The 12,986-nt window shown below is 38.3% G+C and overlaps 1 protein-coding gene across 10 annotated transcripts in view; it reads left to right on the top strand.

The window, feature by feature from the left end:
• The window catches only part of rnf220a (ring finger protein 220a), a 279,714-nt gene that overhangs the window by 229,358 nt on the left and 37,370 nt on the right, over window positions 1-12,986 (top strand). For 4 of the 10 annotated variants that reach the window (XM_059344368.1, XM_059344369.1, XM_059344372.1 and 1 more), the window contains 4 exons: window positions 723-765; window positions 2,192-2,215; window positions 5,716-5,840; window positions 9,187-9,316. In XM_059344368.1, coding sequence (XP_059200351.1) covers window positions 723-765; window positions 2,192-2,215; window positions 5,716-5,840; window positions 9,187-9,316 — 322 coding nt within the window. Of the gene's footprint in view, window positions 1-350; window positions 579-722; window positions 766-2,191; window positions 2,216-5,715; window positions 5,841-9,186; window positions 9,317-12,986 lie in introns of those variants that run through there. The other 6 variants (XM_059344375.1, XM_059344376.1, XM_059344373.1 and 3 more) reach the window with 4 other exon arrangements.

Here is a 12,986-nt window from a genome sequence, read left to right as displayed (position 1 = left end):
AATACAATAAAATACAATAAAATGTAATGTAAAAATAAAAATAAAGTGTCTAAAGAAGGAGTATGTATTAAGGAGTAGAATAGAATTCCAGTGCAGAATAAATATGAATATGCAGTATAAAAATGTTGGTGCTATTACTGTAGTAATTTCACAATGTAGTATTAGTACTTTTACTTAATTAAGGCGTGTGAATACTTTCTCCACCACTGCATGTAGTCCAGTCTGCATGTAAAAACTCCACCACTAATTAAAAAGTTTAATGAAACTCGTTGCTTCCCCCTAGCGGCCCAAACCGGAAACAGCAGGTGACGTTTCCCCACTTCCGTCTCCAACCGGCGGTCACATGATCAAAACAAGCCAACATGGCGTCGGACATGAGCAGAATCTGCCGATTACGAGCGCCACTTTCAATCCTTTTCCATCCGTATTAAATAATAAAGTGAAGCGTTAGTTGGTAGTGATGTTGGCCGTGTGGAGGCTCAGCTGGAGGTTTTACAGCAGAGAGTTTTAGCGGCTGTAGAGAGAATGAGAGGGAGGGAAGCCTGACAGTCATGGAGGAGGTGGAAAACAATAGACAAGTACGTTTGTTTACACTGCCTCAGCATCCACAGCAATCCCACTCTGGAAAGTTGCATATGTACTTGTAAACATCATATATCGTTTGTTTATTATCTAATGTTTATTCCCCTTCCCCTCTTTTTTTCCCACTTTTCTGCTTGCAGACATTTTTACGAGTTCGAGCAAACAGGCAAACAAGATTGAATGGTATGTACACACAGCGTTTCATCTCCTGACTGTTGATTATATGTGTCAGTATATGGTTCACAACAATTTATTGTATTTAAATGGCATTATTAGGAGTTTATTACTGTGCTGAAGCTTGTTTTTTGGGATGGGAAAATACTATACAGATTATTTTTTGATGTCAGACATACATTTTTATATATTTAAAATGTACATTGCAGAAAAAAACAAGTATAAAATAAGTATAATAAAGAAATAATCAACACAAATGATATTATATTACTGGTATCAAGGGACAGGAGAGAAAAAAATCTCCTGAGTGATGCTTAATGTTGATTATATATGTCATGATGTGGTTCACACCAATTTATTTAATTTAAATGTCATTATTAAGAGTTTATTACTGTGCTCAAGCTTGTTTTTGAGAGATGAAATGGGGGGGAAAAATAATGTTTAATATACATTTTTTATGTATTTAAAATGTAGATTGCAGGAACAAACAAGTATAAAATAAGTATAATAAAGAAATAATCAACACAAATGATATTATATCACTGGTATCAAGGCACAGGAGACAAAAAAACTCCTGAGTGATGCTTAATGTTGGTTATAAATGGCATTATATGCTTCCAAACAATTTATTTAATTTAAATGTCATTATTAGCAGTTTATTACTGTGCTCAAGCTTGTTTTTGGGGATGGGAAAATACTATGCAGATTAATTTTTGATGTCAGAAAATGATTTACGTTGTATCATATACATTTTTATATATTTAAAATGTAGATTGCAGAAAAATATAAAATAAAACTTATAAAATAAGTATTATAAGGTAATGATCAACACAAATGACATATCACTGGTGTCAAGGCACAAGAGACAAAATGATGGTAATTTATTACCTGATTTTAATCATTTCTTAAAGGTGTGTGTTTTAATTTAAAGAAACATGTTTTGTTCATGCTGTTTATTATTTGCTCGGGTGTCAGCTGATGTTTATGTCGTCATTAATGACGTCATGTGACATAGATAGATAGATAGATAGAAAATTAAAAATCAATGTCATGTAAAACTTTTATATTTTATATGCAAGTCTTTCCAATGTACATAAAAAAGTTTTAGCATGCATTTTTTTAATATAAAACAAGTGAATTATCCTCATTGAACCATGATCTGTGAGAGGTAAAGGCACTAAATATTGATTGAAATGATAAAGTAATGGAGTTAATGATGAAATATATGCAATGTTTATTGGGATTTTCTGGTTTCTGACATTTCTGCATAATTAAACATGTCAATTATGATGGCTGTTCCTGAGAAACGATCATAACAGGAGGTGTTAAATAACGCTTGGAATGTATTTTCAGAATCCTTAAACTAACCATCTATGTAAAAAAAATATTCCCTCTGTTGCACAAACTAAAAAAGATTTTTATTCTGTTTTCCAAGTTGCATCTGTATATCGTAATCCAGGTAGGTCCTGTCTTAAAATTACATCTTTATTTACTAGCATAATATTAATGCTTTATTTTGCATGAAAATAATTGTCTTTATCATGTTATCATTATTGTTTGGATCTTTAGTCATTGTGCAGCAGACTGAATATTTATTCATCCACATGTTTAGAATATAATAGCTTTGATTCTGGAGATACAGTCAGAACAGCAAGAAATATTGTTAAACCACCTTTAGGTTTTTTGTTGTAGGATTTTTAGAAATTTTGATACTTAGTTCTGTGATTTGAATGTAATATTTTAACATCAGGCACAAACTGGCTCTCCCAAAGTCTTGATAGTGTCACAAACAGTAAAAAAAAAATGCAATTTTAAATATGTTTACAGTGCAGTAACTTAACATATTTAATGCCCAAATGCATGTACACTCCAAAAAATATGTCTAAAAACAAGATAAAAACACTAAATCTGAGGGAAATTATCTTGCTGCATGTAGAGATAATTTCACTTGACAAGATTTCTTAAATTAAGATTATTGTATCTAAAAATAAGCATGTTGAACACTTAAAATAAGAAATTAACTCTTAAAACAAGATGAATTATCTAACACTTCTAAATCTAAGTTTGTTTTATCTTAAGAACCAAATAAGTTGCAGTGTATAACAGTATAAATAGGAATACAAAAGGTTTGAAGCAAATCAAAAATAACCACTTACTGTGCTTAAAGTAATTTTGTGCATTTTTACACTGCACTTTTAAGATTTCATGCTCAAATGCATGTAGTTGTACCGAGGGCCACTTCAAGTGAGGGTGAGGGCCGTATGTGGCCCCCGGGCCTCCCGTTGCCCATCCCTGGTGTAAGGGAATGTGGCTACTTACAACAGGCATACTTTAATATGAATTTAACACAATACCAACAATGGAATGGGTAGATCAGCAGGGTGAGGCGATGCAGGTGAACATAATCAGCTGATGACCCTTCAGTGATGTCACACAGGTGGCAATGTAGCCAATCGGCCTTTTTCACAAATTAAATTTTGACATGTTGCTGTAGGAAAAGCACAGGCATTGAAAAATGGTTAGTAGTAGGGCTGGGTGATATGGACCAAAAGTCATATCCTGATATATTTAGGCTGAATGTCTATATACGATATATATCCCGATATTTTTATTGCAAAGTCAGAGCAAATGTTCAGTCAAAGCGAAATATGACATTTCACAAGTAGATTTGTTGAAACCGTTGATTTAAGTGAACATAAATACTGTATAACAACAGGAGAACCAAAGCTCCATAAAGTGCACATTTAAATAAAAATGTCTTAAATAAAAGAAAAGAAGCTTCATTTGGACATCACTAATATTTAAAGTGTTTCCACTGTTGAGGTGACACACGTAAAACTCAGCCTTTTTCAGTCCCATGACAAGACACTTAGTTTAAACGAGTGATGTCCAAATGAAGCTTCCTGAACCATTTTCTATATTTTCTGAGCCCACTAGATGGCGCTCTCTGTCCAACAAAGGGTTAAAAACACACTGAATTAGCCTTTTTTGAGCCTTTTTCTTTAAACCAAGAACGCCATCTAGTGGGGTCAACAAATACAACTAATGGTTCATGAAGCTTCATTTGGACATCACTAGTTTCTGCCCCTTCATGGGAGTATACTATATACGCGTTTGTGTGTTTTACATGTTAAAAGTCCTGTAAATTATCAGGTTCCTAAGCTAAGCTGCCTATAGATTGCCCTCTGGTGGTGGCTGCTGTGCATTACACAAAAAAAACAGCATGACTACCAGTTTAGATGGACTAAAAGAGCTGTGCCTTTATCTTTGACGGTATTGAAGATCCTACTGTCTGGATTTCTAAACACTAGTGATGTCCAAATTAAGCTTCATGAACCATTAGTTGTATTTTTTGACCCCACTAGATCTTCCTTTTTCTTTAGACCAAGAACGCCATCTAGTGGGGTCAACAAATACAACTAATGGTTCATGAAGCTTCATTTGGACATCACTTAGTTTAAACTTGGCCCTCCATTACTTCCTCTCTGCCCTCATGTGGAACCAGGAATCATTCTCATGTGGGCCATAACAGCCGATGAGGGGGGTGGGGGGGGGGGGCAGAGATCCCTGCCGGACCTAATTAGCAGCCTTTTCCCTTCTCTATTTAACAACGCTCCCCTCGATTAGCGTCAGGGGAGAACCAGCAGAGACGAGGAGGAGGCCGCTCCTCTCTTTAACCCTCCCAGCCTCGCTCCCTCCGTCGCTATGGCGTATCGCCGTATGTCCTCTCCCCCCCTCCATCCCTCGCCACCGTTCCCTCTTGGCCTCCTCTGCTTTCCCAGCCAGCTAAAAATTAATGTCCCCGCGCGCCATTTGCAGTTAAGAAAAAACGACAGAGACTCGGGGCGCAATGACGGCTGTTCTGCTCTGTTAAATTTCTAATTAAATGTGTGTGTGGTGGTTGGGGGGGGAGGGAGGGGGGGCTGTGACAGGAGGGCAGGGGAGGAGAAGGGAAGAGAAACTGAGGGTGAGGAGTGGCGTGGATGGAGGAAGAGTATTGAGAACGCCACGTCCTGCTCTCGTCATTTCGTGCTTAAGGAAGAGTTGTGAATAAAAAGGGTGATTTTGGGGACATACAGTCATGGAAAAAATGATTAGACCACCTTTGTTTTCTTCATTTTCTTGTTCATTTTAATGTCTGGTTCAGCTAAAGGTACATTTGTTTGGACATTTATAATGATAACAACAAAAATACACCCCAGAATTAAAAAAAAAATACATTTTTCCTCATATTTTTTCTCTTACAAATATAATAACAAAATACACCCCAGAATTTAAAAAATGAATATTTTTCTCATATTTTTTCTCTTACAAATATAATGATAACAACAAAAATACACCCCAGAATTAAAAAAAATACATATTTTTTCTCATACTTTTTTCTCTTACAAATATAATAACAACAAAAATACACCCCAGAAATAAAAAAAATATATATTTTTTCTCTTACTCATAAGTAATAAAATAAAACCACAAGTAAGAGAAAAAATTATCATAAAAGTTTAATTTAAGAGCTGATATTTACACATTTTCCTTGATAATAACCAAAATCACTAAAGAAATAATAACCAAAATCATTATCAAAATCATTATCAAGAAAACCATGTTAAATGTCTAGATATCATCTCTAAAATTAAACTCTTTAGAGCTTTTTTGGTTATTATCATTATATTTGTCCAAACAAATATACCTTTACTTGTACAGGGCATTAAAACGAACAAGAAATTGAAGAAAACAGTGGTCTCATAATGTTTTCCATAACTGTATATTAGATTACATATGATCAAATCAAAGATTAATCAGACATAAACTTGCCTCAGGCCTTTATTTTAAATCTCTCCTGTGCCTTGAAACCAGTGATATAATCATCCAATAAAACATGTTTAAACAGTTCTAAAAGTTGAGAACTAAATTGACATTAAAGAGTCTCTGTATGTGTGTTTTTCTCTCTTTTTGCAGCCCGTATAGGCAAGATGAAGAGGAGGAAGCCTGAGGAGGGGGGCCAGGTATGTCCGCTGTGCAGCGCCCCATTGGCTGGGAGCGAGGAGGAGATGAGTAGACATGTGGAACAATGCCTGATCCAGGTAGTACAATCCTGGCCCCGAAAACCAGTCGGACAGCCTGTCAACCCTTCTCTTCCTCTAGATGCTGTCCAGTCACCTCTTTACTTCTTCTAGATGCCGTCCAGTCACTTTTAGTGTGGATAGCAACTGTAGTTCCTCTAGATCCTGACCAGACACTGATCATATGGGACAAACTGACACACTTGACCATTAAAAAACACAGATTAAGGGCGTTTTCACACCTGAAAGTCCGAACCAAGGTCCGTGTTCTGTTGCATTGTCTACATTTGGTCCTGTTGGTTTTGGTTTCGCGCTTCAAAAGGAATAACGGACTTTACAAGACAGTTCTACTGGACACGTCATCTCCCTGTGGACTTCCGCGGCTCATTTTGTTTTGGTTACGCTGCGTTGTTATGCCAACCGGCATCTGACCTCAGTGTTACTTCCTTAACGTGTTTACACTAAATGAATCCAGCGAGCCACCTTTTACCTGTGCTAATACTTTAGCTGGTCTTTTGCTACCAGCAGCATCAGCTAAATGAGCAATACGTGAGAGTGCTTGGTATTCGCAAGATGAGCCTCCTCATCATGAAAAACTGAAAACGGCTCGCAATCCTGCCAGTTATGGCAAAGTAAAAAAAAATTCCTGGCATTGATACGAAGGTCCGAACTATAAAAAAAAGTTGTTTTCACACTGCAAAAGGTTCGGACCTTGGTTGGTTTGGTCCGGACCGAGACCACCTTTTTTGGTCGGACCTAAACTTTGGTCCTTTGGTGCGGACCGCGGCACCTTTCACACCTGGAATTTAGGTTGGGACCAAACTGAAAAGTCCTGAAGTCCGAACCAAACTATATAGGTGTGAAAGCGCCCTAAAGTATTCAGCAGGCATTATTTTCCAGGCTAAAGGCTGCAGTTTATCCCATATGACATGGTTGCTTCTTATTCATCGGCATGCAGCTCCTGAATGAGCACAACAGTTATTTTTAGTCTCCGTAGATGACGTATTGCTTGCTGTAGACGTAGCCCAAATAAAGAGATATTTCCACTCACCACCTCTCTGTTTCGTAGCTGTCAAATCAAAGCCGGTCACCAGAATCTCTTCTGTAGATGCTAAACAGTTCCATTCTTTCCTAGAGTAGAAACCAGTCACCACTAATCACCACTCCTCCTGTATCTCCTGTCTGTTACACTAGCTATAGAGACACTAATACCTTTTCCCCCAATAGCACGCTTTAGGTGTTTCAGTGCTGTACCATGCCATGTGAGCTGCGTCTTTGTTACATATTTATTCATATAAGATACTTTACTGAGATGTTTCCACCAGTGTCGAAGCTCCTTTCTTCTTGTTTTAATTTGTGACCAAATGGAGAGTAGATTCTCTATTTTCTGATTTCCTCTTTGACGTTTATTTTGCCGAACATGTGTCTTCTGCTACAGCTTCACAGTCAGCAGTATTTCTTCTAACATTGCCTTACCTCTAACATGACACCTTGCACCCATGAAAGAAACAAAACAAACCATTTAATTCACCTAATTTATTATGCACTTGTAGCATTTTAGCTGAGTGTTGAAAGTTTCAGCAAGGGCGGGGCGTACCACATGGCGTGCACAGACGGAGCAGAGGAACAGCATCAACGTAGCAGCCTGCTAACTTGGTGCTCTTTCTGCCAATATTTAATGCTTTATTTCAACAATGCTGACAAAAATGTGCATAAAAGCTGTAGTTCAGCTGTAGTATTGTGTTGGGAGATGCAGTTACTTAAACCAAAGAAGGGTAGAGGAGAAGTTAGCTGTGGCTAGGCTAATTTATGCAGTGTAAAGTTTTATAGGCTAAAAAAAAATTAGGGAATCGAGGGAAAACACTGGAAGAAGATGGAAATTAAATAGTCAAATAGTCTTCGATGCAAATGTCTAAAAGGGTTTTTAAACAGTTGCAGCAAATAAGGTAAATCTTGCCAGAAATACAGAATTTTTGGCGAAATCAAAAGATAATTTTGTACATTTTTCTGTCAGAATTATTCAGTTGAAACCCTTCCGACATGGAAAAGAAGTATTTACAGCAATAAAAAGCTCTTGAGCAAACGTTAAGGAAGAGCCTTTGTTAAGGAATTAGATGTAACAGCACATTGACACCTGAGTTACACACAAGCTTGAAAGAAAACAGTTGGTTATTTAAGTGCGGTGTGTGCAAACCTCAAATGTAACATGATTGAGATAAGCCATCTCTGTCTCTTCCATTGGTTTACTATTGACATTCACCAACAATACAGGCACTTATCACAGCTGCTCATGGTATGGTACAGATAAAGCGTGCTATGGAGATCTGGCCTGTTTTCCACCACACCATCGTGTCTAAAACAATAAAACTATGTACTTGTTGCAAGACAGAAATATCTAAAAAAAAAAAAAAAAAACCTGATAATGTAATAAATTCCCGATAATGTAATTAAAGTCTGCACTTGAGTCCATTGAAAATGTAATAAAACCTGATAATGTAATAACTTCCCGATAATGTAATAAAGTGCATTTCCCAATAATGTAATACACTTTTTACCAATAATGTAATAAAGTATAACACCAAGCACCTTTAGATTTCAAGAAACTGTTGAATGCATTCGGTTGTCATGGATACCTCGTTTGTGAAAACGGATGAACGGGTCAAAAGTGAATAAACATTCAACTTTGACCTGTTGGTGGCGCTAGAGCTCTTGAGCTAGAGTTGATACACAGTATCACCACTTGAACCCAAGTAATGGGTGGTCTGCTGTTAAATTACTACAATATTGGGAATTATTACATTATCAGGACTTGCAAAGTGAAGGCTAACCTGATAATGTAATAACCTCCCATCAATGTTATACTTTATTACATTATTGGTAAAAAAGTGTTTTACATTATTGGGAAATGCACTTTATTACATTATCGGGAAGTTATTACATTATCAGGTTTTATTACATTTTCATTAGACTCAAGTGCCGATTTTTATTACATTATCGGGAAGTTATTACATTATCAGGACTTGCGAATTGAAGGCTAACCTGATAATGTAATAACCTCCCATTAATGTTATGCTTTATTACATTATTGGTAAAAAGTGTATTACATTATTGGGAAATGCACTTTATTACATTATTGGTAAAAAGTGTATTACATTATTGGGAAATGCACTTTATTACATTATTGTATTATTAAATGCACTTTATTACATTATCAGGTTTTATTCCATTTTCAATGGACTCAAGTGCAGATTTTTATTACATTATCAGGTTATTACATTATCGGGAATTTATTACATTATCAGGTTCTACAGGCCTGTTTGTGACTTTTTTGCTCCGATTAACGTGTGTCTTTGTGTGTGTGTGTCAGCGCGAGGGCGCGTTAGGCGACGATGACTCTGCAGACATGGACGGAGAGAACGGGCGGGGCTTCGAGGAGTACGAGTGGGCGGGGCAGAAGAGGATCAGAGCTACGGCTCTGCTGGAGGGAGGCTTTAGAGGTAAGAAGTCACCAACACTACGCTGCTTTTATTTCCTCTTCTTCAGTTTCTCTGCACATCCATCATCCCCTCGGCTCCTGTCCAACGTGAGCAGTGTTGGTTCTGTGGGACCAGTGTTGGATGTGACCAGTGGGCTGTAATGGTACCAGTGGTCTGGTGGCAGGGTGGCTTTGCCCCGGGTCAGCCCGGCTCGGCTCGGCCCCACACGACCCTCCCAGCAAGGGGAAGGAAAACACATTTAGCTGGGCAATTGACCCGCTGGTCACCAGTGTGTGTGTCCAGAAATGCAATTATAGGAGTGGATGGGCGAGCTGGTCACTGGGGAGCCTGGCTGCTCTCTGACACATCTGCAGTGGTAGCTCTCTGTCTCCCAGATGTTTCTATTACACTTTACTTACACTTGATACAGCTGGTTTAGATTCTCTCAAACAGGGCTGACTGGACGAATATTACTGCAAAAATCTTATGTGATGCATTTGTCATCACACCCTCCACATATTAAATGTAATTTCTTTGTCTGAACCCACCTATTTATTTATGTTCTGATTAGGGACTGAAGCTGCTTATATTTTTTGTCCTTTTTGTGATTTTGTTTGCACGGTGCAGATTGAGTCGTCACTTATTGGGGCTCCTGTTTTCAGTTACATTTGAATTGAAGCAGCAGTCTATAAGGTACATGTAGTTTTATTTAATTTGGGTTTAATTGCTGTACAGTTGCACTTTTCACATGTTCCCAGTGAACACAGGTTATGTTTACTTATTATGTTAATTGGGAAATTGGCCAACTTTGCCCCGATTGTGGGTATTAGTTGTGCGGGAAAAAAATATCGATAATCGGCGAAATGAGTTGTAAAAAAACAGTGTATTGGATATCGGTTTGTTTATTTATTATTATTATTATTTATTAGATTGGTATCTATTGTTTATTTGCTCTTAACCAGTTGAAACGTATCTAATTCCCGTTTTCTTTAATGAGACATTTTAAAATTTTGCCCTACTTTAATGGAAACACTGTTGTCTCAGGTTTTATATGTCTTTGCTGAAGAACCTTTCCTCTGAGCCACACAGTGCCTCTCAACAAATCATACAACCCCACATTTTATCTTTATAAGTGTCATGTGAATACATGCAGGCTGCTACTACCAGCAGCCCCGCGGCTCCCAGCGAGGCCTCCGTTGTGTTCTCGTGTCAAACCCGGTGGAGGCGAACCACCCAGATGTGCACAGACGGAGGTAAAGAGTTGTTGTCATCTCTGAGAGGCTCTTTCAAACTCTCCGGGCTCTGCCTCTTGCTTTCATGTGGCCCCTCTCCTTCCTCCTCCTCCTCCTCCTCCTCCTCCTCCTCCTCCTCTTCTCCCTGTTCGATCGGTTGTTAAACACACACACGCTGAGCCTCACCTGCCTCCCTCTCTGCAAGCCAGAGAGAGAGCAGACAAGACAGATCAATGCTGAAGTCTCAACTAAACTGCGCCAAAGCACAGCTCGTGGGCTGGGAGGAGGCCTCCCGACCCGGCCGTCCATCCATCCATCCATCCATCCACCCGCCCATCTCTCTTTCACATCGTTAAAGGAGCAGACACAGGACCCTTCTGCCGCGCTCTAATAGGGCACCTTGTGATGTGACACAGATAACCGAGGTGGCCTGGGGAGAGCCACTTGAAACACACACACACACACACAGTCGGCAGAAGGCTCAGAAGGTGGATTTTGTCTTGAAAGCTCCTCGGCGGTTCTAACACTCGGCTGAATCCGGCGGGCTCTCGGCCGGCCAGACGGATCTAGAGATGTTGCGGGGGGTCTGCTCAGCTGGCGGGATGAAGAGACGGCCTATCGCTGTGTGAAGTGCCTCCATCCTTCCCTCCCTTTGAGAGCGCCAGGAAGAAAGGCAGAGGCAACGAGGGCCTTTCAAGGGGGAAGGAGGGAGGGAGGGAGGGAGAGAGAGAGAGAAGGAGGGGGAGGGAGGGGAAAAAATCGAACAAGATCAGTTTATGATTCAACTTTGTGTGAGGGAAGACTTCCCTGTGTCTCGCACCGGCTTAGCCAGGTTGAAAGGAGCCGCAGCGCCGACGGAGAGCTCCTTTATCCGTCTAGTGGACCGTCTGTCTGTCTGAGCCTCAGTTTTATGAGCTGGAAAGACACCAGCGTTTACTTTAACTATTTTAAGGACACATTTCAATTAGGGCTGGGCGATATGGCCCTAAAAAAAATCACGATATTGCAGGCTATTTTTGCGATAACGATATTCTTGACGATATTAGGAAATACTTAAAAAGATAGAAAATATGATTTTTTTTTGTAGTCTGTATAAATAACTAAAAATCTAAAATGTAGTTTGAAGTGCAAATCTCAACAGTTGCCAATTACAAAAAATGTATTCTTGAGTATGAGCAAATAATAAAAATAATCGTTTAGGGGTTCCGGGGGAATATTTTAATGAAATTTTGTAAAGGAAAATAAAGGTTATTGTATGTTTTATTTAAGGCATCTTATTTTGACAGTCTTCTTGTAAATTCTGTGGTGGATTCTCTTAACACACTGTGCTCTTATTTTGAAAGCTGCATGTGTTTAGCGACAGAGACTAAGTAGCTTTTTGTGATTAAAACAACTTCAACCACTACATCAAGAAGTAAGAACGTTGCCAATATCATGATAGGCATTTTTTTTAACCATAAAAAAAAATACAGATATTATCGTGAACGATACGATACGGCACACCCCTAATTTCAATGTCTACATTTAAGGGAAACATTGGTTTATATTATAGGGTTGTCACCATACTAAGATTTTCAACCTCGATACCGATACCATTTTCGATACAACAAGGATAAAAACAAAGACCCCAAAATTGAACAGAAATATTTTTATTAACAAGAAAAATGCAACATGTAAAAATTAAGACATATTTTCGTTGTTGGTCAAACACAGACGGTAGAGTCAGCTGTGTGTGTTTCTGTTTGGTTGCAGGTCGACTTTTCTCTGCTTCATTCTGGGTCTTCAGGAGAGAAAATAACACTTTTCAGTCACCAACATTTATGTCAACTTATTAACTCTTAATGCTTATGTATACTGACACTGTGTCAATTAATGTAATATGGGCATACTACGTGCCTGATTTATTTATTTATTTACGTTGTTTATAATCATTAACGTGACGTCAGCCTTTAATTGCTAGCTGCGGCTAACGGCTAATAATAAAACGCCAACATTAATGCTACGATAACATCAGTAATAGGTCAGTTCGATACTTTTGAAAATGAGTATCGTATCCGGATACAACGTTTTAGTATCGATACTTTTTTGAGTATCGATACTTTTGACAACCCTAAACGTTTAAAATGATATAAAACAGCAGTTCAAAAACAAATCCTGACATGGCAGAGCTGTAACCTGAAGTTAAAGACGATTATCAGCATCTCAGCTATTGACTCAATGAGAACCGTGATGTTACCAAAAGGAATTGACGCCAAAATGATGAATTACATTATAACATAACATTCTATTTAGTTCCATTTACTTGTGATTTTTTTTTTTTATTGTTGTTTGCACTTAAAAAAAACCCATACAATCATAAAGAAATAACGGTACAAGAAACAGTTAAAGAAAATGCAGGAAAGATCAAAAAGCCCACAGGGCTTATACTCCACCCTCCCTCTTAAACCTACACTACTGGT

This window comes from Centropristis striata, chromosome 11 (genome assembly GCF_030273125.1).
Source record: "Centropristis striata isolate RG_2023a ecotype Rhode Island chromosome 11, C.striata_1.0, whole genome shotgun sequence".
Lineage (NCBI taxonomy): Eukaryota > Metazoa > Chordata > Actinopteri > Perciformes > Serranidae > Centropristis > Centropristis striata.
This window is presented reverse-complemented; position numbering and strand designations above follow the sequence as displayed.